The following is a 25,281-nucleotide window of genomic DNA, read 5'->3' as shown; positions in this document are numbered from 1 at the left end:
GTCCAGCTAGTTACCCTCTCCGAAAGTTCAAAAAAAGATCATTATATCCTTTCGCTCTGAAATCCCCCTCCTGGGAATTTACCCAAAGAAGGAAAAAGTTGAGAGCACAAAGGAGGTCACCAGTGTTGTTTATATAAAGAGACAGACACTGGAAGATTTAAGTGGCCAGTGAGAGCTGCATTGTGAAGGCACTGTCCCTGCCAGACAGTTTGGAAGCTCTTAAATCCAGTAAGCCTGGATGGACAAGAAGTGCTTAGAGCCAATTTTCTCCTCACAGCTACAGAGATCACAGTCAAAAACACAAAAACTCTAGGGTGAGAAATCCTGGACAGATGAAGACTGTTTGCTCATCTATGAAGTGTGGCTAATTTAGTGATGATGCCTCAGGAGTGTGAGGCTAAGACGTGATAACACAAGAACAGACAGGGCTTGCCTCATACCTCAGGCCAGACGAGTGCTCAAGAAACAGCAAATCTAAATGATACAGCTTTTATTACCCCCAAGTAATTTATTATCAGTAAAAAAAAAACAAAACAAAATCACTTATGACACCATCAAGTGTTGGTGAGGTTCAGGCAATAAGCACTCCCATCTATTGTTGGAGTGCAATCTGACAGCATCTATGAAAGCCTTAAATGCACGTACTCTGAGACCAGAAATTTCACTACAAGGACTTGGCCTCTGCAAGTCTTTGGCATATTACGTCAAGACATGTTCAAATCCCTCACAATTATACAGCGGAAGTGATGAACAGATTCAAGGGATTAGATCTGGTAGACAGAGTGCCTGAAGAACTATGGATGAGGTTCATAGCATTGTACAGGAGGTGGTGACCAAAACCATCCCCAAGAAAAAGAAATGCAAGAAGGCAAAGTGGTTGTCTGAAGAGGCCTTACAAATAGCTGAGAAGAAAAGCAAAAAGCAAAGGAGAAAGGGAAAGATATACCCAACTGAATGCAGTTTCAGAGAACAGCAAGCAAAGATAAGAAAGCCTTTTTAAGTGCAAAGAAATAGAGGAAATGCAAAGAAATAGAGGAAATGCAAAGAAATAGAGGAAAACAATAGAATAAGGGAAAGACCAGAGATCTCAAGAAAACTGGAGATACCAAGGGAACATTTCATGCAAAGATAGGCACAATAAAGGACAGAAATGGTAGAAAAGATTATGGTGACAAGAATATACAGAACTATGCAAAGAAGGTCTTAATGACCTGGATAACCATGATGGTGTAGTCACTCACCTAGAGACAGATATCCTGGAATGTGAAGTCAAGTGGTCCTTAGGAAGCATTACCACGAAAAAAGCTAATAGAGATGATGGCTGAATTCTGGCTGAGCTATTTCAAATCCTAAAAGATGCTGCGGCTGAAGTGCTGCACTCAATGTGCCAGCAAATTTAGAAAACTCAGCAGTGGCTACAGGACTGAAAAAGGTCAGCTTTCATTCCAATCCCAAAGAAAGGCAAAACCAAAGAATGTTCAAACTACTGCACAATTGCACTCATGACAGTGAAGACTGTAATAATTACATGCAAAGCTGGAACCAGGTGTCTACAATCCAGAGAAGGGTTACAGAAGTAGTTCAGGAACACAATGGGATTCTTGGAACTGTTAAGACAAGGAAGAGCACAGTGATAATGCTGGCAGCAATTTCTATGTTTACAGCATGACCAGTTTAACTTCCATATATGTATCATTAGGTAAAAGCTCAGAACTATTTTTCTAAATGTAGTATTGAAAAATTATTTTGTGGAGACACTGGGATTCAGTAGAGACTGGGAAGTAGATGTATTTTTAATTTTATACCTTTCTCTCTGAACTTTTAACCAAGTGTACATTTATGTAACACATAATACATTACAAACACGTGTTAATAGGGTTACCTGAATGGCAGAATTATAGGCCATTTATTTTTTTGATACATTTATTTTTTTTAACCACTTTTAAGTAGTTTGTTATACAACCATCATCCATCTTGAGTTTTCTCAACATTCCAAACTCATACTCATTAAACTCCCCATTCAGTCTTCCTCTATGCCCTGGTAAGCACCACTGTCTCAATTAATCTGCCTCTTCTAGGGATCTCAAACAAGCAGAATCATTCTACTGTCCTTTAGCAGCCGGCTTATTTCACTCAGAATAATGTCCTTAAGGTTTATCCACGTTTTACCATGTGGCAAAACTTCCTTCCTTTTTGAGTAACAAAATATACTATGTTTTGTTATTCTACTCATATGACAATGGACACTTGGGTCATTTTCATCCTGAAAAATGTTGCTATGAATGTGTGTATGCAACGTTTGAGACGCTGTTTCAATTCTTTTGGGTATACACCAAGAGAAATGGAATTGCTGGCTCATGTGGTAAATGTTTTTGAAATTTTTGAAAAAGTCAGACTGTTTTCCATAGCATCTGTATTATAGTCCTACCAGCAATGCATGAGGGTACGTGGTTATTTTTAAACTGTTTTCTTCTAATGGCTGCTAAGGAGACTGACATGATCTTCTGGCTTTTCTTGGTGTTGCTGGTACCGTGTAGTTTGTGAATTAAGTAACATGTTCTGTGATGGCAACTGATATCCTGCACACACCCAAGCCCCAAAGGTGTAGGCAGAGCAGGGCAGAACTTCTAGACAATAGAAGCCTGCCCTCTGTGGCCCATGACTGGTACCCCCTTCCACTACCCCAGGGCAGGGAGGCTCCTGGGGGAAATGGAAAACCTTAGTAAGGCACTTACCTCAATAGGCCCTCCCAGTGCCAGGGATTCCTGGCAGGCCTGGTTGTGGCTGCTGTCCCCAGAGGCCGAGGTGGGGTTCTTGTTGAGTCAGGCTTCACCGCCTGTTGTCGGCAGAGATAATGCATTTCACTATGCAGCAGGCAGTGCCCACAGCTTCTGGGTCAGCAAGCAGGCCTAGGCATGGCTCCAAAGACCTGGTTATGGGAGGTGACCCCACCCACAAGCAACTACACGGTGAGGCCCCCAGGGGCTGTCTAAAGTCAGGCCTGCAGTTTCTGGGGCCCTCTAACTCCCTTCTCCCAGGTTTCTCAGTATTTAGAGCAGGAACACCTGCATCAGAATAGTAAATTGGGATGAGACTGAAGATGCAGACTTTTCGGTCCAAGTCCCAGACTTGGATTAAGGTTTGGTGTCAAGCCTATTAATCTCGATCACTGAGACACATAATCAAGTTCCAGAAATACAGATTCAGGCAAAAGCTGGCCTCATTCTCTGAGGAAGAATTCAGAGCCAGGTATGTGGCAAGGAGGCTGGCAAGGAGAGCACCTGACACAATGCTGCAGGGACCACATCTGCCAGATTCCTGGCACACAGCATGCGGTCAGAAGTGAAGAGTGACGGCCCAAACCCAGGGGCACAGAACACCCTTCCTTAGGACGCTGCCTCCCTGCTCAGCAGAAGGATCTCCAGGAGAGAACAGCAAGGTTGCAGGGTGACCCCACCAATCCCTAGTTCCCCAGGAAAGAACTGGCATTCTAGAATCTCCATTACCCTGGTGAGAACGATGATGTTCGTAACAGGGACCATGCTGAACTCCTCACAGGATTATTCAGTCCTCAGTCCAGGGGTGGAGGAGGGAGCCCAGAGTGTGCAGGCTAACCACCTGGCCCCTGACCAGCCACAGCACTGACAGGTGAGTTGAAATGAGGTAAGACTAAGAACCCAGTTCAGCCTGCTCCAAACACATGCTTCAAACAATCTGGAAGGAGTCAGGAGGAACAACACGCATCAGGTTAAAACATCCCCGTTGGCTGTGTGGAGATCCCAACAGCAGAAGACTGCAGGCACATGGAAGACCATCCCTTAGCAGGCTGCTTGATCTCCTGCAGGTGGCTCAGTGAGACAGTCAGAGCTGAGCTGCCTGATCCTGCCCCTGCTTCCTGGGGCTCCTCACTCTTGTAAGGTTTTTTGTTTCGGAAAGCAAGTAACAGTGGCAGGGAGAGCTTCATGCCAAGTGAAACTCTTCCAATTCTCTGAAGTGGACCAAGGGTGTTTTCAATCCTATGTCAGGTGCTCTAAAAATACAGTATTGTTACCCCAACACTGTCGTGATGGACATGCTGGAGCTGCAGGCATGAAGGGCCTGAGGAATCCAGCGCAGGGTATTGCTGGGGTGAAGGGGCCTGGGGCGGACAGGCCAGACTAATCCAGGGGCTCCCAGCAGAGATGAAAGGGGAGGAACTTCGTGAAGCTGCTGACTGAAGGCAATGTACAGGCCTGGGTTCCAAGGCACATTCTGATCCTGAGACAATCTCAGGGTTCGCAGTGATGAGCCTGACATACAGAAATAAGATCAGGAGGGTAGGGCTGGGCTTCCTCCCCAGAAGAGAGGTTTCACCTCTTCTCTCAAAGCGCTGACTGATCATGGCTGCTCATGGCAAGCTGAGGAAGGACATGAGCCTGCAGTTTCTTTTCTGGGCCGCATATTCACCTGGTATGACTCCAACTGCCTGCTGGGCTCTTTACAAACTTCTCTGTCAAATGATGCTACTCAAGCTTTGGTTCTCATAGTGAAAGATACTTAAACAGTAACTTTTTGCCCACTTTAAATTGCAGTTACCAAATGTTCTAGGCTCCTAAACTATTGTACCCTAGACGTGAACAATAGTTCTGTTTAAGACAGAACTTCCCATTTATGTCAAATTCATACTTTGTACTACCTTTGACTAATTTTGTTTTAATGAGAATTTGAGATTAGTTGCACCACCCCTCACTATCTTGACCTCTAAAAGCATCATTTTAAAAGGAGGAGAGGGTGGGTAAAGTCTCCCAGCACACGAGCCCAGGAATGAGACCCCTGCTGATCCCACAAAAGAATGTTGAAACCAGACATCGACCTCAGCACCCCTGACAGAGACTGGCAAAATCAATCTAAAATCCGGCCAGACTCTTCCCAGGAAGTTACCAATGGAAAATGCAAACAGATGAACCAGCTCAGTATACCTGAGGTTCCCAATCCTTCTGGCTCCCAACACTCTGGGAAGAAAGGGAGTCTATTTAAGGCAAATAATTCTACGGCTGAATCAATGCACTGTAAAGGAGAGACCAAAAAGAGAATCTATAAAGGGCTTCCATTCTGATCAACCCAACACCATTACTGTACAAAAAACAGTTTTATTAATTACCCCAACTGCGCTCTGTTCATGCTCTCGGTCACACTTGTTTCTCAGACTCAGCCCAGGCTCACAGGCAAGTTACCAGGTTAGCAAATCGGAAACTGTTCTGCAAAACAGCAACTGTCAGCTTAAGGCATTACTAACATTGCAGAAGGAAGCAAGGTTACTAGGGAAGTTTGGACTACTCAGGATGATGATTTCTGGGACAGGAAACCCTCCCTGAAAGGGCCAGCCCATGCTGCCGCCGGGAGATGACTCTTGCTCTGGATGACAGGTCGCCCCTTTAAACCCATCCACAGTATCACAGACAAAACACTGTCTAGTCCTCGAGCTTTCAGATTTTGAAACAAAAAGCACTCTGTCCCAGAAGCCCCGACATGTCCATGGGCCTCTCAGAGCACTCACTTGGTCCTCCCTGGCAGGAGCAGGGGAGGATGGAGGGCTGGTCAGGCTCAGTTTTTAAAAATGAAGTCACTACTAGAAATATGGAGTAAGGGGCAGGGACCCCTGCTGCAATCACATGCTGAATCATTGTCCTCCCAGAGAGCGGGCTCCTACAGGTTCCTTCAGTCCACGGAAGTGCTCAGAGCAGGGCAGGCCAGTGTGGCCTCGGAGCTGCTGCCTGCCTCACTGCATGCCGAACCACTGCTCCTGGTCAGCCCACTGGGCCGCCTCACTGTCGCTGCCCTCCAGGTCCCCTTCTTCCCCACTCCCTTCCATGTCGTCCACATCCTCCTCCTGAGTGGCATCCGTGGGACTCTCCTCCTTCTCCATCTTCTGCATCCCCTCTAGAGACTTCTGGTCATTGGGGTCCAAACTAGGGGACAACAAAACAGAGGAGAGGCCTGAATCTCTGCCTTGCTTCTTGCTGGCTGATGTGTCATCTCCCTCGTATGGCAGTGAAATGACCACCCAGTCACAGAGAATCTGCTAATGCCTGGCCTCTCCAGACAACTCCAGTTCCATAGGCAGGATTGAGGGAGTCCACCACTAGAAGTGAAAAAGGCGTCTTGTCCTAAGTTTTAGAATTCTCAATTTGAATTTTCTCCATATAGTTCTTAAATTTTTTCACACCTAAAACCCCTAGCATTCTGCCAGAGGAAGATACTAGATAAATGAAAAAGCAGCAAGCAATCATTAACAGAAAAATTCAAATATAATTTAACAGTATGGGATTTCTAAGTTACATATTACAAAAAATACTTATTTTTCTGTGCGTTAAAATTGTTTCATGTTCTTACAATTAAACATATCAGCATTTCAGAAGGCAACCAAAACCATCATGCTTACCATGAACCAGATTTGTCAACTCCTAGGTTAGACCCCAGGACCCAAAGTTACCCCTACCTGGGCATTTGACTGTAGGAGCTAAGAGTACCGCATATGTCCAAACCCTCAAAGTTCAGAGGGTCCTGAACATTTATTTACTTGGTTCCTAAGCAATCTTTCCTCTTGCCTTTGTGACCATCACTGAGGCCAGCTGATGTCCAATCTCTAGCAAATCCCACCTCTATATTTTATTTTCTCATTTATTTGCTTCTGGGCTTTCAAAAAGCAGATGAAATCCACGTTGGAATCCTGTTCCTACTTATGTAACTGTAGATGATCTGTATCATCTCGCCTCTGAAACTTCCATACAGCTCTCACCCACACCCATGGATTCCCACCCTCTGCACTCCCACCTTGCCTTCTAGAGATTGCTTTGAAAGCACTCAGCACACGGTATCTATCAGCCTGCACATCTGAGACTGTGAGCTCCTGGAATCACAGCATCCCCAGTGGTTACTGAGATGCCAAGCACATGAGTGGTGCTCAACTGCTGAACAAGTAAACGGATGTGATCAGACTCCATTAAAGACAAGCCTTCACCATAACTTTATAGACACACAGACAATCCTCAAAGAAATCACTTCTGTATTAAGCAGTAAGAATACCACTATTTATTTAGTATTTACTATGTACCAGGCACAGTGCTAAGAGCTTTACATGAAATAATCATTTAATCCTCATTTAATCATTTAATACCTAATAAGGTAGATAGATATATAGACAAGGAAATTTGTTAGTAACTTCCCAAGATAACAGGTGGCAAAGGTAGTATTCTTCAGAGCTTAAGTTCTTAACTACTACAGTAGATAGAAACATGGGAAAGTACTTACAATATGCTGATTTGAAAAAGCAGAATATAAAATATATACTACATATAACCCTATAAAAATATGTATATGTGTTGGCAAGGCCAGGAAGATGATCTACACAAATGAAAACAGATGTTATAGTGGTGTGGCTGGTTATGAGTGAAACAGTTCTTTAATGTTGTTACTATCACTTAAGACTTTAGAAGTCATAAATTAACAAACACTATCATTACTATTATTACTGTGTTTTCAACCGTGGGCACAGAGTGTGTGTGTTTCCAGAACTCCTGTTACACTGATCCCTGCCTCCTCTACCCCTCATGACCTTCCCCCCATGGGAGGCTAAGTGCCTACCTTAGTGCTATACTATACTGGTCCATTGCTTCCTGATACTCATTGACAGCTACAAGGAAATCTCCTAGGATCCGATGCAGGACACAGTCACTCTGATTAGCTAGTGCATTCCTCAACAAAGCAATTCCATCTTCATATTTCTGTTCTCTGCCTGAAAAGAAAAAGACCCTCATTTTCCTACTTACACATTTCAAAATATATTCCCATTTGCAAGTCATATACATATAACCACAAAAATGATCACAATCCAAATATCTATTTATAGATGTCAAGAGAACACTGGTGTGGCAGGAAATAAGAACAAGCTCATTTGAATCCCTATTCCATTAGGAAGTCAGCAGTTTGAGTTCTGATTTTTAAAAACTTATACTTAACCAAAGTTCATATAAAAAGCCAAAATGGATTTTATTTGCCAAACTAGCTCAAACTCAGTTCCTCACAAATCAGGATTTAAAAAAACCAAGGCTGAAAGGGAAGTAGGAGAATCATGATGGGTTAAAACCAGTTGTATTCAGCCCAAATTAGTTCAGGACAAAGTGAGCTGAATAGTTACTAACCAAGCATAGCTGGCTTGAGCCACTCCAGAAGTAATTCACTGCCAATCCAAGAAGGTCTAAGCCAATTAAGTTTGGTTGTGCTAAATATAAACCAATTCAAATAGGCTCAGACCGACTGCAAAAGCACACACCTGTTTGGTCATCTGTAACCGACTGGGACTAGAGAATCCAACTGGACTCAGGTGTTACACAATTAACTAGGAACAGGGAAGTAAACATTAAGATACTTACTAAGTAGTTCTGCTTTTTTCACCACAGCCTTAATGTAATCCGGCCTTTGGGTCAGGGCTTTATCTAATAAGGTTTTGGCTTTCTCCTGTGTCACCGGGTCTTCAAGACAAACAGTGGCTAAAAGGGTAAGGGTCTGTGCATTTGCTCCTAGAGTTTTGTAAACATTGTTAGCCATTACCATTGCTTCACGAATACTGTTGGAGGCTAAGTAACATTCGATGAGACCTGAAAAAATATAACACACAAAGTTCAACCACATTACCATTCCAAGCCATGCTTCCATTCTGACAGCCTTCCAAATTGCAAACCTTCAAAGTTTCAAACAAAAGGCAGGTCAGGGGAAGACTCGGATGGTGAGATCAGACTGAAGGGCATGTTAATGAAACAGCTAAGAGGTGCTCTTCCCAAGAGCACTTGATGAATGTAGAAAAAGCCTGTAGTGCAAACACACCTTTAGTGAAGCAAACAAATATGCATAAGTAAACAAAGCATGTAGCCAGCTCAGCTGACTGTTAGAGGAACAAATGTGACACTACTCATTAATTGATACTGTGAAAAGATGAGGTTTCCAACAAAACCCAAGGTCTTGCTGCCTTTTAACAAGCTGTTAATTTCCAGCACTGCTCAGTCACCTTTAGTCCTAAATTTAAGGGGGAGGGTTCCTATTGTTCACCTCTAAAAACTGAAGGAACTAGGGGGCAACCTAGGGTCTCCCTAAACTGGATGAAAAGGGCTTATCACAGAGGTCAAACACACTGAGACTGGCGGCTCCGTCTTTACACCCACAGCAAGAGGCTGATGCTCCATGGGGACATTTCAACAGTCAACTCTCAAATCTTCATGCCAAAAAATCGAAGAGAACAGAGGAAGTACTCTTTTGTACAAAGCACTCATCAAAACAGAAAAACAGCTTAAACTCCAAACCCACACACTCCCTGGCAGATTTTCTCTGTATACACTCCTCCACCCTAGTGGCATTTATAACATTTGTGCACATTCTACCACACACTACAGTTACTTAACTAGAAATTACCTAACTCTTAAGGGCAACATGGTGGACTATGGAATATGGTTGGTTGTAACTAGTTGAATAGTTTTACTTTCCTGCTAAAGCCCCATAGGAAATTCAAAGGGAAATGTTAAGAACACACTTCACCCTTAATCCAGGGCCCCCATCAGTAAAGGGAGCTCAGTTAAAGGCTGCCAAGATGCATCAGACGGCATTACCTAGTCACCCTGATCCAAATCTCCAAATGGGAGCTTGAGTGAAGTCATCTCATAAAGCTTTACAGGCCAACTGGGGAAAAACTCGAACTATCCTGTGTCCAGCCACTCACTTGGGTAATGGAGATACTCGATTGCATTCCTGGGCTCTTGTGAGACAGGCAAACAGCAGAAGGGAGTTAGTGTGATAAAAGCAATTGGAGGATAGGGAAACTACAGTTTTAGGATCAAGAATTTAACCAGAAACCAAAAGCTTGGCTTGCTGCAGTTAATCTTTAAGAACAAATCCACAAGCAGCATAGATCCCTGGGTATCTAAGCAGATTTGTTTTTCACTCCAACTTCCAATTTTCTTTCTTTCTTTTTTTAATCTTTTGGCCATGCTGCAAGGCATGTGGAATCCTAGTTCCCTGACCAGGGATCGAACCCACACCCCCTGCACTGGCAGGGCAGAGTCTTAACCACTAGACCACTAGGGAAGTCCCCAAATTATAATTTTTATTTCTCAAATTTGAACTCATCTTTCTGTAAGAGCAAATCACTCCTAGATTCCTGGCTTTATTTTTAAATTCTTATAAAAATATGCTTTGGAGGAACTGCATCTTGTTAAGATCTATTTTAATGTCTGTGACTGAGTCACCAAATGCTGCTGAAGCTGGCACAGCTTTGAACCCCTAGGGTCAGTTCACACGAACCTAAAATAGTACGTAACAAAACAAAGCTTGACCCTGATGAGGCCTACTCTGGAGGTCACAATGAACTGACCAGTTCCCACAACCAACACTGACATATGGATGTAGAGTTATCCTATGAGTAGTATTTCTGACCCAAGGTAAGACAACTGCAAAAAAATAAAAATAAAGACATACCAACCAATCCAGCACAGTGCTGGCACAGAGATTCACATTAACAAGTGAGCCACATCTGAGAAACAAAACAACAAAAAAACCACCAAAACTATACCCTCACCAAAAATCAGAAACAAAAAAATAAGAAAATGAATTACGAAAGTATGGAGTGAAAAGTCCAGCCCTAAATAGATGTGTAATGCCTAATGAAGTGGTTCCCAAATATGTCTGCATGTTGGCATTACCTGTGATCATAAAAAAGTACTGACGCTTCTAGTCCAACAGCAAATATTCTGACTTAAACAGTACTGAAATGACCTAGCATCAGGTTTTTTACCCCCAGAGGACTCCAATGTGCAACAGAGTATGGAAATTGCTGACCCAACAAAACCTTCCATCTGAGTGCCACATCTACAGATCCACATCATCTATAATTATCTTACCTTCATAACAATCTAAGCGACAAGGTGCAAGACGTATAGCCTCCCGAAAGTGGATTATTGCTTCCTGGACTCTGCCCATGTTTCTAAGTGCTGCTCCCTTAAGTAGCAAAGCTTGAACACTGTTACTGTTCAGCTGAATGGCCTTGGCTCCTAAATAGAGGGCTCGAGAATAGCGTTTGCTATAGAAGCTGTGACACCTGGAAGAAAACACAATCAAAGTTATCTGAAAGAAGACCATAAATAAATTTCATTCAAAAGGAAAAATCAAAGAGACGGCCTTCTACATGATCCTTACTACAAACCCCTTACAATTCTAGCATAAGATATTAGTGAAAAAAAACAGAACAAAAATCTACTGAATATTTATTTTTAAGGGTGAAATCTTGATATGGAAGGGAAAATTACAAAAAAAAATCTGATGATCTGGATATGTTATCAGATCAGAGACATTCAGAGAATTTGTTAAGCCAGGTCAATAACAAAGCAGCACAGCTCCTGGCCTGCTCACTGATGGCTTCCTGTGAGCAGGTCCAGAAGTGAGCATGATGTATTCACTCAATAAACACTTACCCCACAAAGCAGGGATAGTATCCTCATTTTCCAAATGAGAAAACAGACCGAGAGAAATGATGCATCCAGAGTCACAGACAGACCATGACTTGAATTCAAATCTGATTATTCTTTAAACCAGTGCTTTCAAATCTATATTCTATTTAGGTGAAACCACAATTTCCTAAACAATCTACTAAAACTGGGGAGAAAAGGGAATGTATAAACATACCCAGAGACCACCCAGGGTTCTGCATGTTGGTCAGAAATATTAAAAAGGCGGCAGCCAAGGTTCTCCACATCCTCCAGCCGCCCTTCTCGTGCCAGGAGGTAGCCATACACATCCATTCCTACAGAGGAAGACGCTCATTAAAGCAGCAGGGGTCTTTTCTAACGGAGCTACAACCTTCATCAGAGCCCACACAAGGGCTTCTCAGGGTCTGAGCCCTCTCCAATATCATAAGCTCCTCCCTCCAACATTCCCATTTTCCTACAGAATGACTATTAAAAAGACAAAACACATACAAAAGTAAAAATAAATAAATAAAAATAAAAAGCAAAGGAGTAGAAGGACCTACCTCACAATTTGAAAGCCTGTAATTTTCAGGAACTATTTGTCCCTACATCCTGTGGCATGATAATACAGCCATAGTTATCCTAACACATAACCAGAAAAGGCCCAAAAAAGCATCAAATTAAGTTCTCTCTTCCAAGAAGTCTAGACACAATCAGGAGTATATACTTAATATGCCAGTTAGTCTCAGAAAAAAGCTAGTCTATTCTAGAAAAAGCCATCCAGTTCTTTCTGGAGCCTATTTCATTTAAGATCACCCCCCTGCCCTCCCCCAACCCTACCCCTCTTTATTTTCATTTATGTTCTATTTAAAAAAAAAAAAAAAAAAGGCCTTAACTCACTGTCACCCATCTCTTACCACCATTCCCCTCCATGCCTTACTATTCCTTCAGATTCTCAAGAAAATGTCTCTTAGACCAAATTACTGCAACATTCCCTGCTGGCCCCTGGACTCGGGTCTGAGCTTCCAATCTTAAGCAGCTGACTACTGTCAGGCTAGTACTTCTAAAATGCCATTTTCACCATGGGCACAGGCAGATTGGTAAAGAGGAGTAACACTGGGCAGTAACACTGAGCAAACAAATTCATCTTTCTGAATCTGTTTCCCTATCTACATGCTTGGGAAGGTCCCTTCCCTGCTCTGTCATTCTTGTGGCTTAAGAGTCTACAGAACTGTTTATTGTCACAAGGCCATATTTTTCTGATGACCATTTTTGGGCCTTTGCAAGCAGACTTCTGTGTATTTATGCAACGTTATTTCCCATCACTATTCCTGCACACATTTCCTTCACTCACTGCCAGTCACCAGACAGCCATCCTTTGGAAGTACAGATCTGCTAAGCTTCCCAGTAGGTCCACACTATCTCTGTGAACCTGTGGCTTACCTCTTTAGCAGCAGTCTTCTTTTACATCAATGACTTTCTTTTTTTTAATTGTTGTTCACTTCGAATTACTTCTTTTAATCATCTTATGACTTTCTTAATATCTGTTCACTTACTCCTTTTTAAACTAAATTTAAGGACATAGTGAACCTAAATTCCCTAAAAGGAAATTATGATTCTGGGGATGCCATCCAAATTCTCAGTCAGACACATCATAAATTTATAAACCATAAGAAAGGGCTGTGATCCCTCCCCAAAGAAAAAAGTCAAGTAATGATCTGTGGGGATATGACACCTGAATCCAAGCAAAAACAACTGCTCAAAATGGAATTACCCAAGTGTTAAGAGATATTGTCAGGACCTTAAAAAAAAGGCTACTCGAATACATTTTATGAAAAGCTGTTATCAGAAGACCATGCTACATCTCCCTATCTTCTGATTTGACCCTGTACAGTCACCTCCATCCTGTCCCAAGAATTACTTACCTTTTATCAGATACGGATCCAACATCTGTGCCTGTTCAAACTTGAGGACAGAGTTTTTATTGTCTCCAGCTCTGAAGTACAGATCTGCTAAGCTTCCCAGTAGGTCCACGTTATCTCTCAACAAGGACTTTTTCTCTAGTGAACTTTAAAATATTAAACATGAACCTTAAAATATATCTTAAGTCTCTTAGTTGTTGAATCTGGGTGATGGGCATGATCTTACACAATTTTATGTAAGATTTTTCATAATGAAAGACTTCAAAAACAAACCATGTAACTAATTTTCTTAATTTTGAACTTGTAACTTAAAGTTATATAAGATAGGATAGTAAATACACAGAATAAAGCAGAAATCTCTCTCATTACCTAGAAAGAACTTTCTGGTTGCAGTTTTTCAGAAGATAATATACACTGTATAGTGTTAAATATAATATCAAAGTAACTCAACCAAATGACTCGGCCTAATACAAGTCCCAGTCTGATGACCTTGGACTTTACGTAACTAGAAAGAAACACCCCAGTACTGAGGCAACCCAGGTCAGATGGTGCAAAAACTAAGCTTCTGGGGCATCCAAAAAGATGTTCTTTCAGGTTCAAGTATGACACACAGAGTTAAACTTGGTCCAAGTTTACATTTAACAAAAATTATTACATCTGGGGCCACTGAGTACATTAAGAGATTAACAAAACCCAGGGACAACAGGCTTTAACAACAAGAGATAAGCATCTCATTTCTCCATTTTGCTAATTTAGATACATCAACTTCCATATAAGGGTCCCAAGAATATTAAATTAACTTTGTGGTTCTCACCAAATGGTATTGATTGCTCTTGCATTGTCACCAACATGCACAAAAGCATAGGCTTTGATCCACACAGAAAGCCAATCCAAGTTAGGCACAGTCTGGATCACATTCATTGTCATTGATGCCACCTCTGCACCTTTTACAGAAAGAGACAGCAAACCTAATCCAACAGAAAGTAGGAGAAAGGTGAGGCATAGCATCCTTCTACAATGCAAGAAGCTACACTTTTTCTAGGCTAAAGCAACCCTTGCCCTATTTTAAGATGCATATGACAGAACAACTTATTTTTTCAGCAGTGAAAGAATACACAGCAGTAGTAACCTAAATTATTCTAATGTACAGCCAAGATTAAGAATCACTATCTTAGAGAGTAAACACTCCATGAAAATAGGGGAAGAATGACTTGTACCTAGAATCGCATCAAGGGCTAATGGACACTGCCTCAGCACTTCCTTATAGCTGGTGACTGAAGGTCGCTCCTGACCAGCCTTCTTGTACAGGTTTGCCAACATCATGTTTATCTGCAGTAAAAACAAAAGATAATAAGGTAAGTATTTAAAAATAAAATCTTATCATCAATAAGTTCTGATTTTCATTATTAGCTATTCTACTTTTTACTGACAAATCTACCCACGGCCCTGTGGAAACAAAGTGCAACCCCACTCTTCAAACAAAGAGGAAATTACTACCTTTGCTTTTCTATGTCCTCCCATTACCTCCCAAATTCCTCACACTTACCCAACCAAAAGGCCCAATAATATCTGGACCAAAGATGCTGCCTCTGGAAGTGGAAGTAACATTCATTTGAGAAATGTTACAGAATTCTAATTACCTTGATTTTTAAAACAGAAGATGAACTATGTTAAAAATGTCTGTTTACATATTTTATTTTTTAAGCTTAATATCACAGTATAAGAAAGTGAGGAAGTCTTAACAAAGCTAGCTAAAAAAGATCAGATGAATTTTCCCCAAAAAGGAAATGATGGACACGAAGTAAAACATCTGACTCCTATCTGACAATTAGTCTAGCAGCTAGACTCTAGCTTTTCTAATGCTTAAAGCTTTGACTCACAGGTATTGTCTGACTCAAAAAAACACTACAAAAATCAAACTCTAACTGATCTCCAGAGGTGACAATGATCCAGAGATTAGCTTTATTATTTAAATCTAGTGAACGCATTTTTTAGCACAACTCAATTATGGAACTCAGTCTGGGCGGGGGGTGCAGGACAACTTCCTAAAAACGCAACAGGGAAAATTTGAGAAAACCTAAAAGTTCCAAAGAATACAGAAGTTACAGAGAAGAAATAAATGATCTTAATAGTACAAAAAGTACACAATATTCCAATTTAAAATTAATAGATCTTAAATGGAACACAATGTTTGCCAGATCATTAACCTAAGAAAGCAGTCAAGGGGACAAAAGAAAAAAAGCCAATCCCCAATCTCTTCAATTATCTGTAGCTTGGTATGCCAAATATTTACTCAAAAAATTACTCTGAAGATGAAAAACATCTGTTCCAATTATGAACTCACAGTATATAAAACAATCTAGTATGGCATTAATCCATACTGATTCAATGAAATAATGAAATACTAGAAATTAAACTATTTTTTATTTGGCCTCAGATTTTCCATTTTAGGCTATGTTGAAATGCAAAAAAAAAAAGGTACTTAAAGGAAAACTCCAGTATTGGTGTCAATACTTGAAAAAAATAAAATTAAATTTAAAATCCTTTCTTGACTGCTTGTTATTAACAAACTATGACTGACGGGCCTTCTATCTCAACAAATATTAAAAATTCCCTTTAAACTACCTGACACTTTGAGTTTTGAGAACTACCTAGTTAGAAAGTCAATTCTTTTTAAAAACAGAGCCTTACTTGGGGACATCATTAAAGTTGCATTCCACCAGTTATAAATATAAGCAGTCATCATTTTCTAAAAACTGAGTGACAAATTGTTTCTTGGTATGTTTCTCTTAAAAGCTGAAGATTTTCCAAGACATAATAATCTCACACTGGAATTTTCCTTTAAAATGTGAAGGAATGTGTGGCGGTGTTTACCATACATTAACAGACGTTCATTTAGACGTATTTTGACTCACTTCCTTGTCCTTTACACAGACTGAGAAGCCAGTTAACTCCCTAACGGACAAGAAAGAAAAACTGTAAATATTATAGGTTTATGTTTGAGGCACACATCTTTGTTTGCTCCTGGCTACAACAGCTCTATGAAGGATATGTACTCCTAACGTATGTGGACTCCTCTAGTTCTTCCTAAAATGACAACTGTAAACACCAAAGTGTTGGATACCACAAGGCTCACTTTCTTGGCCATTACTCATTTTTAAAAAATGCCCCCAAACTCCCTCAAGTCATTAAGAAGAAATTATGGAACGTTTCCAGTAAGATAAGGAATAGGTATCCTTCAAAGCTTACAATCAAAGCAGCATTTTCCAAATGAAGACACTCTTCATATATACAAAAAAATTATCTTTAGGGTAAGACTTTCATAGCGTACCAGAATATAATTAAGTGCCCAGCTTATTGTGAGGCAGGTTAGTCTATAATACACTTACAAATGTTTTAAATAACAATTATCACCATAAAATATGAATAAATAGCTTAATTTTTTAAATTCAGAAAATATTAAATAAATCTTCAACATGAGGCGATGCTTAAACATGTTCTCATCAAGTGTGACTGGTTACTTTCAAAACTCAGTGAAAAAATACTAAATACACCTGGTCCCTACTGCTTATAATTCCTTTTCTTTTAATGGCAGGAAGATGTGCACTATACCTATAAAAGTTCCTATTGTTAACTACACTGCAGTTTTTCAGTGAAGAGAGGAAGGTAGGTGACATGAAAGCATGTGTTAGAATATTAAATAATGATGTGAATTCACTCCTAACAGCTAAGATTTTCATTGTTTTTCTAAACTGGACTTCAAAGAAAAGCTGTAATCAGATGCCTAATATAATAGTCCTTATAAAATAATACTTTAAAAAGTATTCTCACATACGTGAACTTAGTTTATACCAGGGGAAGTATTATTATCCTCAATAAGGAAAAAAGTAAAGCCAGATTTTTAACTTGCCCAAGTTCACAGTACACGCTGCTTGTATGCCCTAAATGCAAAGACAAGAAACTAGATCTTTTGATTTCAGTTGAAGGTGTTCTATATACTATTATTGCCAGATAAAACACAAATACTATCCTACATACAAATATGTACAAAGAATCTTGAAGTCTTAATTCTGAAAATCAAAGGAATACACATTATCAAATGGGTATACCTACAGAATGCAAAAAATGAGATTCTTAAAAAGTATTGTTGCTACCTCGAAGTATATTGCAAATCATGTTTCCTACAATAAGAAAAACAAAATAATTAAACACATGTAGTACTCTCCAGCTACCATTTTCCTCAGCAGAATTTTCAGGGTCTTATAAGAAAGTCACTCCTCTCTCTCCTCAGGGAGAACAGGGGAACAAAGTGGGAATCAGAGACAAGGTTTGTAAAATGTTCAGATGTAGTCCCTGAAAACACAGAGGAAGACAGCTGGAAGGACTGGGGAAGAGGAAAATATGTAACCAAACTGTTAATTCAACTTACTTTGGGAGTTCTTTGTCTTGAAGGGATCCCATCAAGTATAGCAATGGCATCTTTATCTTGTTTTAGCATTGTATAACATTCAGCCATTTTGTATTTTACTTCAATTTCAGATGGAAGACACTTAAGAGGAAATGAAAACATCTCTTCAATATTACTTCAGCAGTATGGCAGTTCTTCAAAATGCTAAACATGATTACCATATGACCCAGTAATTCTGCTTCTGTGTATACAGCCAAGAAAACTGAAAACATATGTATGTCCACACAAAAACCTACACACAAATGTTCATAGCATCATTAATGAGAAAAAGCAGAAACAACACAAATGCCCACCAACTAATGAATAGTTAAAATATGGCACAGCCACACAATGGAATATCATTCTGCAACAAAAAGGAATAAACAATTGCTTCTTTATTATGTGCCATAATATGGATCAACCTTGAAAACATACTAAGTAAAAGCAGCCAGCCACAAAAGGCCCCATATTGCATTATTCCATTCATATAAAAGGTCCATAATAGGTGAACCCACAGAGGCAGAAAGGTCAGTGATTTCCAGGGGCTAGAGAGATAAAGAACACAAGGCTTTTCTAGAGGGATGAAAATGTTCTGGAATTAGACAGTGGTGGTAGTTGCACAATTCTGTGAAAATATTAAAACCCCTGAACTGTAAATATTATGTTGTAAACTGTATCTCAATTTTTTAAAAAACTCCTTCAAGATTAAATAAGGTTTAGCATAGTGCTTAGCATACAGAATTACTTCTATGAATTATTCTATGTGGATAATACACATGACTTTCATTCAGGGTCAGAAAACAATTCCTGGCAATCAGCTCTTTAGTAACAAAAAACAAAGGCTCTACATAAAGAGAAATAAAACAAGAGAATGTACAGGTGCTTTAAAAAAAAAAAAGCAATTATATTACTTTGTCTTTTTTTAATGTGGAAAAATACAGAACATGATTCATAATTCCACTTCAGTTCATTCTACTGACATTCCTTTTAAATGTAAATTGCATGTATAATTTAAAGACAGGTTCTAAAAATAAATAAAGACAGGTTCAAACTGAAAGTCAAGGTTCCCCCCTCTCTAAAGTTTTGTTAATTTTCTTCACATACACATGCTAAATTTTCCATGTATATTATCCACATATATTTTAGGCATATACCAGGATATATATCTATAAACTATCCCCTTTAGGGAATTCTCTGGCAGTCCAGTGGTTAGGACTCCACACGTTCACTGCCAAGAGGGCCAGGGTGGCTTCAGGTTCAATCCCTGGTTAGGGAACCAAGATCCCACAAGCAGCACAGTGTGGCCAAAAAATTAAAATAACTACCTTTAAACAGAAAGAGTAGTGAACACACTGCTTAAAAGCTTATTTACTAATATATACAGTCCTTTCCAAATCAGCGCATATACCGCTATATTTCACTTCCTCAATATTCCCATTCATATCCCATCCTAGGGCGACACTATAACTAGATCCTACTAATAAACACTTTTGCTTGTAGTTTCTTACCATTATAAACAGTGCTATAGTAAGCAGCCTTACTTATATACCCTTGTAAACCTTTTGTGAATCAACTATTACAGTAAATATCTAGCAATGGTATGACTGTCAAGTGGTAAAATTAGTTTTTTACCCTTCATTTATTTAATCATCAAGCAACCAAAACTAGTAATAACTCCTAAGATTATTTCATATGAATTTCCCCAGGTACTCACAATCCTAAAACTGACTGACATTTTCAAAGTGTACTTTCATTAAATTAAAAAAAAAAAAAAAAAAAAAAACCACTTTAGATTTTTAAATTGTTTGTATAAAAGGGGGGACTTTGGTTGGAGCCCAGATAATTCTATTTTTCAATTCATCCAGAATGAACTTTGTTTTTAGCCCTTTGTGCTTGGTTGGATGAATTCTTATACCTAAGTGGTTTTTAACCTTTGTTTCTCCAGTCAGCTCCCCTTTAAAATTACTTTAAAATTTTTTAAATTTATTTTTGGCTGTGCTGAATCTTCATTGCTGTGCGGGCTTCTCTCTAGTTGCAGTGAGCGGGGGGCTGGTCTCTAGTTGCAATGCACAGGCTTCTTATTGTGGTGGCTTATCTTGTCAACCACAGGCCCTACAGCATGTGGGCTAAGTGAGTTGCCGTTCCTGGGCACAAGAGCATAGGCTCTGTAGTTATGGTGTATGGGCTTAGTTGCTCCGAGGCATGTGGGATCTTTCCAGATCAGGGATCGAACCCGTTTCTCCTGCACTGACAGGCAGATTCTTGACCACTGAGCCACCAAGGAAGTCCTTAAAATTACTTTATCTTAAAATTATTTTTTATTTTACATCTTCTACATCTAATCAGCAGTCTTTTAAATTCCTTCCACCTCTCCTGCTCTCAATACAAACAAACCAAAAACATATCACACATCTATCTCCAATTACCTGACTCTGTGGAGTGGATGCAGAATTTCCAGTTGAAGGTCTCACTTTTGAAGTTTTACTTAGGGCTTTCTTCTGCTGTAAAGCCATAGTATACTTACTCACAGCATTCCGATACTCCTTATCATGAAAGAGAGAATCTGCATGATACACCAAAAGCTGGTACTTCTGAGATGGGGAGAATAACTCACTAGAAAAACAAAGAAAGTATACCCCCTACATGGGTTATTTTGAAATGTCAGAAAGAACACCCTCCTTAGTGTCTACATAAGCCAAAAAACAAAGGCAATGTACTTTAATTGCTAGTCCCTAAAAAAAGAGGCAAGACTCATACTCCATGTTAATATGGTCAGCATATGTAGAAAATTGCCTTAAATTGTTGTTTTCCTCTACTTACTATGAAAACAATGATACCTCTAAATCAAATTCAGTAATACAGAAATATACAAAGAGAAATATTGACACAGCTGACCCTTGAACAAACAAGGCTTGAATTACAGGGTCCACCAATATGTAATTTCTTTCTTCAATAGCACACACTACAGTACTATATACCATCTGGGTTGAATCCGTGTATGTGGAACTGCAAACTCAAAGGAAATGCATACATAAACAGCCAAATATAAGTTATATATCGATTTTTGACTGTGAGGAGGATTGTCACCCCTACCGTCCTCTGAAAGTTGCTCAAGGGTCAGGTGTACATCTTTTCCTCCCCTTCGTTAACCAGAGCCCCCTTAAGAGTTAATACTCTCACATTAACATCAAGTTTTCAGGGTAATACAAAGGAGAGCAATCATGACTTAATATTACCAAATACTGCCAAAGAAGGGTTAAAAAACTGGAAAAAAGAAACTCACCACTCTGAATCTTTTTTATCTACGTGTTAACAAAAAGAGGTTTGGAGGGAATTTGAAACTCTTCCAATACTGAAGAAAATGGGAATACTGAAATACAGGAAAAGACTAGGACAAGCCAATGGGACAGAGAGGAACAGATGAGAGGATTAGCCGTATTTGAGAGTAGTTGTTTTTCTCTCCATACGTAAGTAAATTTTACTGGGGCTTCCCAGGTGGCTCAGTAGTAAAGAGTCCACCTGCCAAGCAGGAGACGCAGGTTCAATCCCTGGGTCTGGAAGATTCCTAGAGGAGGAAATGGCAACCCACTTCAGTATTCTTGCCTGGGAAACCCCATGGACAGAGGAGCCTGACAGGCTACAATCCATGGGGTAGCAAAGAGTTGGACACAACTTAGTGAGTAAACAGCAGCAGCAAGTAAACTTCACTAGCACTAGAAGATGACTTCCTTGAGTCTCAGGGGTTTAAGGACATAGTAACAGAACCAATACACTTCAGAATGTTCCCTTCAACCTTGAATATTGCTTGCAAGTGTTATAGGTGCCTAGAAGTGGCCACCAATCTTAATGGGAAACTTGTATTTTTAATCTCCAATCCCATCCCTCCTCTAGTTAAAATTTACATTTTTTCTTTGACAGGGACAAGCTACTACCACTTAAAAAAAAAGAACAGTCCAAGAACTCTGTAGATGGTTAACTGCTCAGCAAATGAAGGATACTCAAGAATAGGTACCATGGATTAGTAACTGCCAAGGGCTGGGGCAAGTGGGATTGGTGACTACTAACAGATTTGGGGTTTCTCTGGGGATAATACATATGCTTTAGAACAGACATTGGTGATGGCTGTACAACTCTGTGAATATACTTAAAACCACAGAAATGTATTCTTTAAAAGCATGAATCTGATGGTATGCAAATTTTATCTTAATAAAAAATAATTTTAAAAAAAGGATAGATAGGCTAAACACTATATAAAGTGACAAAAGTTAAGGATTGAAAGGTACAATTCAGACAGTTGAGATCTATTCCAGCTCTGACATTCTATTTAGGGAGACATAAGATTTGAAATAAAACTTGATAATACTACACTCAGAGAAAGCATTCAGGTGTTTATATATTGTAACTTACATGACTACTTACTGCATCCACAAATTATTTCTGAAATGATACATGAAAAACTGTTAATTTGTTGCCTCCAGAGAAGGGAAAAGGTGGGGCAAAGTTCAAGACTCCGGAGTGGACACTTATCTGTATACCCCTTCAGTACTGCTTTTTTTTTTTTTTTAATGGCATATATTGGAGATTGTCATAAACTTTAAAACAGAAATTGGTAAAGGTCAGAATTTAAACACCTCCTGAAAGTAGGAAGCAAACTGCCAGTTCAGCCTAATATAAAGAAGAATGGGCTAAATCTAATCAGAAGACCAACCTCCTTCTAATTATCCTATAACATCTGAAAAATCAAGAATAATGACTGACCAGTGTATAAATTCCCAATGGTAGACACTGTATACTTGGACAAATCACTAAGAACCAGGTGAAAGGCTCCAGAATAAACAAGGCTGACAGAGACCAGGGCTCCTCACTGTCAACACTAAGTGGATGCTGGTAAAACGATGGGCCTCACATAGTGAGGTCTAAAAGCACACTAGTGGAAATGAAACGGAAAAACAGCTGCAACACAGTTAAGTGGCCCAGACAGCTTCCAGAGCAGGCCAAAGGCAAATGGGGCCACACTGAGTAGATTATAATGCCACTTGACACAGTAGACTATGGAGGGTCAGAATGAGACTTTCAAGTCACAAGGACTAAAATCCAGACATTGTGGCTCCTCCACACTAGATGTGTGAACTTGAACACCATGTTTCAACTTCCTGAGGTTGCACGTACTTTCCTTAGCACATCAACAGGCACGCTGCAGACCTCATTAGGTGTTAAGAGAAAGAATACAGAAAAAAGAATATAGAAAAGTTCCCATCACAAGAAAAATATTTTTCTGTAACTATGTGGGGTTGTTAAATGTTAGCTAGACTTACATGGTGATCATTTCACAGTATTTACAAATAACAAATCACGTTGCACATCTGAGACTAATAAGTCAAAGATATCTCAAACAAGCAAACAGTGATGTATAATATACAACAGGGCAAAGGGATAGAATGCTGAGGGCTAGGGACAATTCTGACGGCCAGACAAGAGTTCTCTAGGAAGAATATCTGAGTTGAAACCTAAAGGAGGGAGCTCTGAATTGGACTCTAAGCAGAATGGTAAATGCAAAAGCCCTGAGCTGAGAACGACCTTGGGCTAACAGAAGAGCATAACCAGGGAAGGTGGAGTACAGAGAGCAGAGTAAGTGAGACTGAGTCGGAGAGAGCTTTCTGGCTTTATAGGCCGTGGGAAGAAATTTTCATTTAAATTAAACACAACGAAGAAATTTAAGCAAAGGAGTGACAAGCAGTCAAAGCCAGAAATAACCCACCGCTTCATCCGCAGTGTGTGCTAAGTCGCTTCACTCGTGTCCGACTCTTTGCAATCCTATGGACTATCTGAAAACGTGAAAGGGTCACTGCGGGTCCTTAAAAACGCGCCACTCCCACCCAGCCAGAAGTCTCCCGTCTTCAGGTGTTTGCAGGAACGAGAAAGCAAACGCTACTGATACACTCAAGGGGAAAGAAAAATCAACCTCAGACATGGGACAAGGATCTAAAACAAAAAACTAAGTATTTTAATCAGACGCCAGGGGACAAGGCTTCTTTGTCCCCTGAGAGAGAAAACGTTCTTCGGCAAGAGAAGAGTTAGCCCAGAGAGGTGACTGTCGCTATGACTGGCGACAGTGCCTTAGCGAACCCTCTGCTCCCAACTTTCTGGAAATCTTAGCCAGGGTCATTCCGAGAGCCTCCGCCTTCAATTCTTCAAGCAGCCGCTCGCCGCATCTCCCGCAGGGAGCGCGTCCCAGCGCCCTGCACAACGCGGGGACCCGGAGAACTCAACTTGCGTTCCTAAGTGTGCTGCGCCCGACGAGGCCCTTTGCTGACCTCGGAACCTCAGCCGAGAGCTCGCATCCGCTCCTTCCCGCCAATGCCCAGGCCCCCACAGTCCCCGCTCCCAAACCGGCGCCGCTTTCTCCAGAGCCCCAGGCCGCTCCCCGCCTCAACTCACGGGTTGTTATTACTCATTGTAAGTAACAAGCTGCTCAGGAGCCGCACGTTGGAGTGCAGCCCCGCGGCCGCCATGTCTCGCACATGGTCTATCACATTCATTCTGCCCAGGAAGGCTGCAGATAGCGGCGGCGGCAGCGCGAAAAGCCGGCTGAAGCTCCTTGGGGAAAGAGCCCAAAATGGCGGCCTCACCGGGGTCCATCGGGTCTACACGCGGCCCCGCCCCCAGGATAATAGGCAACTTCTGAAATGCCTGAGGAACAACAACAACGGCAACAAAAGCCTCCGTTCCTTCCCTGCCAAGTTCCCTGTGAGGTGGTACAATTTGGGGTTGTTTGTTTGTTTTTAGCAAAAGTTACATCATTTTAAGTTGCAGCCTTTCCTGAGGGCTTACGGCGGGCTGGGGACAAAAGGCACTTCAGGATCAACTGAAATTAGACTTTAAAATTAATTAAAATGTATTAACATTTATCATAAATAAAAATTAGTATTCTAGTAAGGTGCGGAGGGAAAATCCCCAACAGTTGGAATTAAATATCTTAATCAGGCGCCAGGGGCAGTCCTAACTGCTTTAACGGTCTCCCCCGAGCTCTAAGTGCCACGCCCCCTCCTCTCAGGTGCTGCGTGTGTAGTACCTGCGGGAGTCAGGCTTCGCTGTTTGGGGACAAAAGGGCGTTTTCCTGCCCTGTGAAATTAGTCATTAGCTCAGAGTGAATAAACAGCTGGTTGAGTTTTACCATCCTAATATGAGTGCAGTGTTATCTATTGTGATTTTAATTTGCCATTCTCTAGTGATTTGTGAAATTGAGCTTGTTCTCCTATGCTTTTGCCACCTGTGCATCTTCTTTGGTGAAGTATCTGTACAGATTTTTTTGTCTGGTTTTAGTCGTGTTTTTTTTTTTTTTTTTGGCTGCCCCAAGAAGCTTGTGGGATTTTAGTTTCCTGACCAGTGACTGAGACTGGGCCTTCAGCAATGAGAATAGAGA

The 25,281-nt window shown here is 40.6% G+C and overlaps 1 protein-coding gene across 3 annotated transcripts; it reads right to left on the bottom strand.

Moving 5' to 3' along the window:
- Positions 1-5,109: 5,109 nt before the first annotated feature.
- Positions 5,110-24,495, bottom strand: ANAPC7 (anaphase promoting complex subunit 7). 3 transcript variants are annotated; one of them, XM_043901879.1, is made up of 11 exons: positions 24,297-24,495; positions 20,285-20,471; positions 17,841-17,960; positions 14,629-14,740; positions 14,226-14,379; positions 13,415-13,557; positions 11,707-11,824; positions 10,926-11,122; positions 8,412-8,636; positions 7,624-7,774; positions 5,110-5,948 (listed from the first exon to the last, which is right to left on the bottom strand). In XM_043901879.1, the coding sequence occupies exons 1-11, from the start codon at positions 24,395-24,397 to the stop codon at positions 5,759-5,761; spliced, it is 1,698 nt and encodes a 565-aa protein (XP_043757814.1). In that variant the 5' UTR covers positions 24,398-24,495; the 3' UTR covers positions 5,110-5,758. The 3 variants fall into 3 exon arrangements, with proteins under 3 accessions (XP_043757814.1, XP_043757815.1, XP_043757816.1); XM_043901880.1 differs by lacking the exon at positions 24,297-24,495 and adding an exon at positions 23,617-23,634; XM_043901881.1 differs by lacking the exons at positions 17,841-17,960; positions 20,285-20,471; positions 24,297-24,495 and adding an exon at positions 16,103-16,260.
- Positions 24,496-25,281: the final 786 nt, after the last annotated feature.

Source organism: Cervus elaphus, chromosome 5 (genome assembly GCF_910594005.1).
Source record: "Cervus elaphus chromosome 5, mCerEla1.1, whole genome shotgun sequence".
NCBI classification, from domain to species: Eukaryota; Metazoa; Chordata; class Mammalia; order Artiodactyla; family Cervidae; genus Cervus; species Cervus elaphus.
Note: the sequence above shows the minus strand (reverse complement) of the source record. Positions and strands in the feature narration are given on the sequence as shown.

Coding starts and splice junctions, on each gene's coding strand:
- ANAPC7 (XM_043901879.1), bottom strand. CDS start 24,397: ATGAATGTGATAGACCATGTGCGAGACATGGCGGCCGCGGGGCTGCAC. Junction 13,558..14,225: donor AGAGCAATCAATACCATTTG/GTGAGAACCACA, acceptor AATATTTTAAAG/TTCACTAGAGAAAAAGTCCT. Junction 11,825..13,414: donor GGATCCGTATCTGATAAAAG/GTAAGTAATTCT, acceptor CTTCCTCTGTAG/GAATGGATGTGTATGGCTAC.